Source organism: Perkinsus marinus (assembly GCF_000006405.1).
Source record: "Perkinsus marinus ATCC 50983 genomic scaffold scf_1104296929888, whole genome shotgun sequence".
NCBI classification, from domain to species: Eukaryota; Perkinsozoa; order Perkinsida; family Perkinsidae; genus Perkinsus; species Perkinsus marinus.
This window is the reverse complement of record NW_003216313.1, coordinates 1-2,252: the sequence shown is the minus strand read 5'-3', so window position 1 is coordinate 2,252 and position 2,252 is coordinate 1. Positions and strand designations below refer to the sequence as shown.

The window sequence follows — 2,252 nt, the reverse complement described above, 5'->3', positions numbered from 1 at the left end:
AATTTACTCTAACTGCGGATAGTGGGACTACAAGGTCATTCACGATGCATTCCCGAGATCTAGAACATGTATCCTTCCTGTTGCCATTCAACTGGCAAAACTCACATAAAGAGCTGCTACTTTGGTCCGACGCCAGCCCGTCCGGAGCCGGTTACTGTTGCTATGCCGGACCAGGGGGTGGGGTGGCTGAGTGGTTGGTAGGCGGCAATGCATTCATCTGGACGGGTCCTTCACAATCCTACCACATCAACCGGAAGGAATTGATCAGTTTGGCAAAGGCTGTCACTTATGTTCATTCAGTGGTGGTTGAAGGTCCGTCGGCTCTCTCTTCTGCTACCCCTAACCACGGAAGCTCGTTGCCTTTAACACGAGTCATCTTCCACAGTGACTCGCAGACTGCTCTATCATGGGCCGAGCTCGGCCACGCCGGTTGCTCTAGTACCGAGAAAGTTATGGTGAAAAGGCTAGCAAATAACATCAGGGAGCTTCTCGACGAGATTCAACTATACGGTGTTGAGGTTCTAATGAAGAAGGTTACTGGAGAGGAGAATGCCGAGGCTGATGCACTGAGCAGAATTCTAGACAACATGGGATTGTCCGGTCCTAGGTCTGAGGATAGACTCGCTCCGCACTTGAGTATCGTCTTGGACCCCACGGTGTTGGCGCTCGGTCGTCCCGGAGATGAGGCACGTCAGCGACTTGCTGGTATTCAAGCAGCGTCACCCAAGTTCAAGGACGTCATCAACAAGCTCACGGTCGCCTCTTACCCAGATGGTATCATGGTCGATGGTAAGCTGGAATATCTCAAGTTCGAGGATGGCCTGCTCGTAGCCCTTAAATTCCCGCATGGAGATACGGCTCAGCCTCCTAAAAAGCTCATAGCTATCCCTACGGATGTTGAGGAGGGCGTGCAAGAAGCCACTAGGGTGATTACCAGCTATCACGATGTGGGAGCACATGATCACTGCCGACGAACTCGTTGGCGAGTCGGGAGGGATTTCTGGATTCCAGGGATCACCTCATTGACTGCCAAGATCGTTCGGGAATGCCCCGATTGCCAGGCTGCAGCTACTACGAGATTTTTCGCCTCAGGTAGCGGTGATTACAATCATCTTGATGCCGGCGTTCGCAACATTTGGAGCGTCGTCAGTTGTGATCTGGCTGGACCATTCGTGCGGTCTAGGCAAAATCACACTTATGCCCTGGTGTTCGTCTGCGAGTTTTCCAAGTTCACTTATATGGTAGGAATCAAGGATTCGTCTGGCCGTGCCGTGTCCCAGGGAATGGAAGCTGCATTCGATATCCTGGGAACACCGGAAAGGCTGCGAAGTGACGGCGGTCCTTGTTTCCGCAGCCGTTTCCTTGGCAACTTCCTATCCCGCAGAGGTGTTAAGCACCATATCTGCCTTCCTTATGCTCCTTGGCAGAATGGGAGTGCTGAAGCTGCGGTTGGTTCCCTCAAACGCACTTTGCGCCGTTATCGTGATGTCTATAATGCTACCGGTAAATGGGAGGATCTCATGGCTAAGGCGATGCGCCGAACGAATGCCAAACCGGGGCTGACAGGCAAAAGCAGTTTTGAGATCTTTTTCGGTCGTGCCCGTCGTGAAGAAGAAGAGCTGCGCCTTGCTCCGGGTGGGGCCACTCAAGCGCTTAATCCGCCGAGCCGTGATGAGAAACCACCTGTCCTCGACGACATTGAGAAGGAGAGAGAAGCGTTGAAGGACGACCTCATCCAGGCCAAGGAAGAGCGGCCTTTGGTCACCACTTTGAGACCAAGGAGAAAAGCGCAAATGCCTAAGATCGGGGATCGCGTACTAGTCTTCCGACCCGATCCTTTCGGTGGCGCCGGTCATGGGCAGGGGAAGTATAGCCGTGACTGGTATAGAGTTGTTAACATTGATCTACCTTCTCTGCGGGTGGAGGTGCGAAAATCCGATACTGCGGAGAGCACCTCGTGGGAGAGCCTACGCAATATTCGTCCCTTTTACGGTTAATGTGCTCAAGCTGCAGATCGACCTTGAGCAGGGGTGGGATGACTGGGTACGACTATATCTCATCTTATGTTAGTCGGTATTTCGTCTATTGTCTATCGTATAGTCAATCTTCTTTACCAGAGTGTTGAGGGATACCCCATTTGTGCATGCGTGCTCATTTGTACAGACGTGCTAGCCCGTGTGTAGCGTGCTACGGGGAATCTCGGTATAACTCATTAATCCTTTTCCAATATGTCCGATCATGAGTCGAGCATG

The 2,252-nt window shown here is 52.2% G+C and overlaps 1 protein-coding gene across 1 annotated transcript; it reads left to right on the top strand.

Moving 5' to 3' along the window:
• Window positions 1–162: 162 nt before the first annotated feature.
• Pmar_PMAR015753 (retrovirus polyprotein, putative) lies at window positions 163–1,997 on the top strand (the record flags this gene model as incomplete). The annotated part of the gene is made up of 2 exons (XM_002787218.1): window positions 163–197; window positions 269–1,997. The coding sequence occupies 2 exons, from the start codon at window positions 163–165 to the stop codon at window positions 1,995–1,997; spliced, it is 1,764 nt and encodes a 587-aa protein (XP_002787264.1).
• Between the last annotated feature and the right edge of the window lie 255 nt (window positions 1,998–2,252).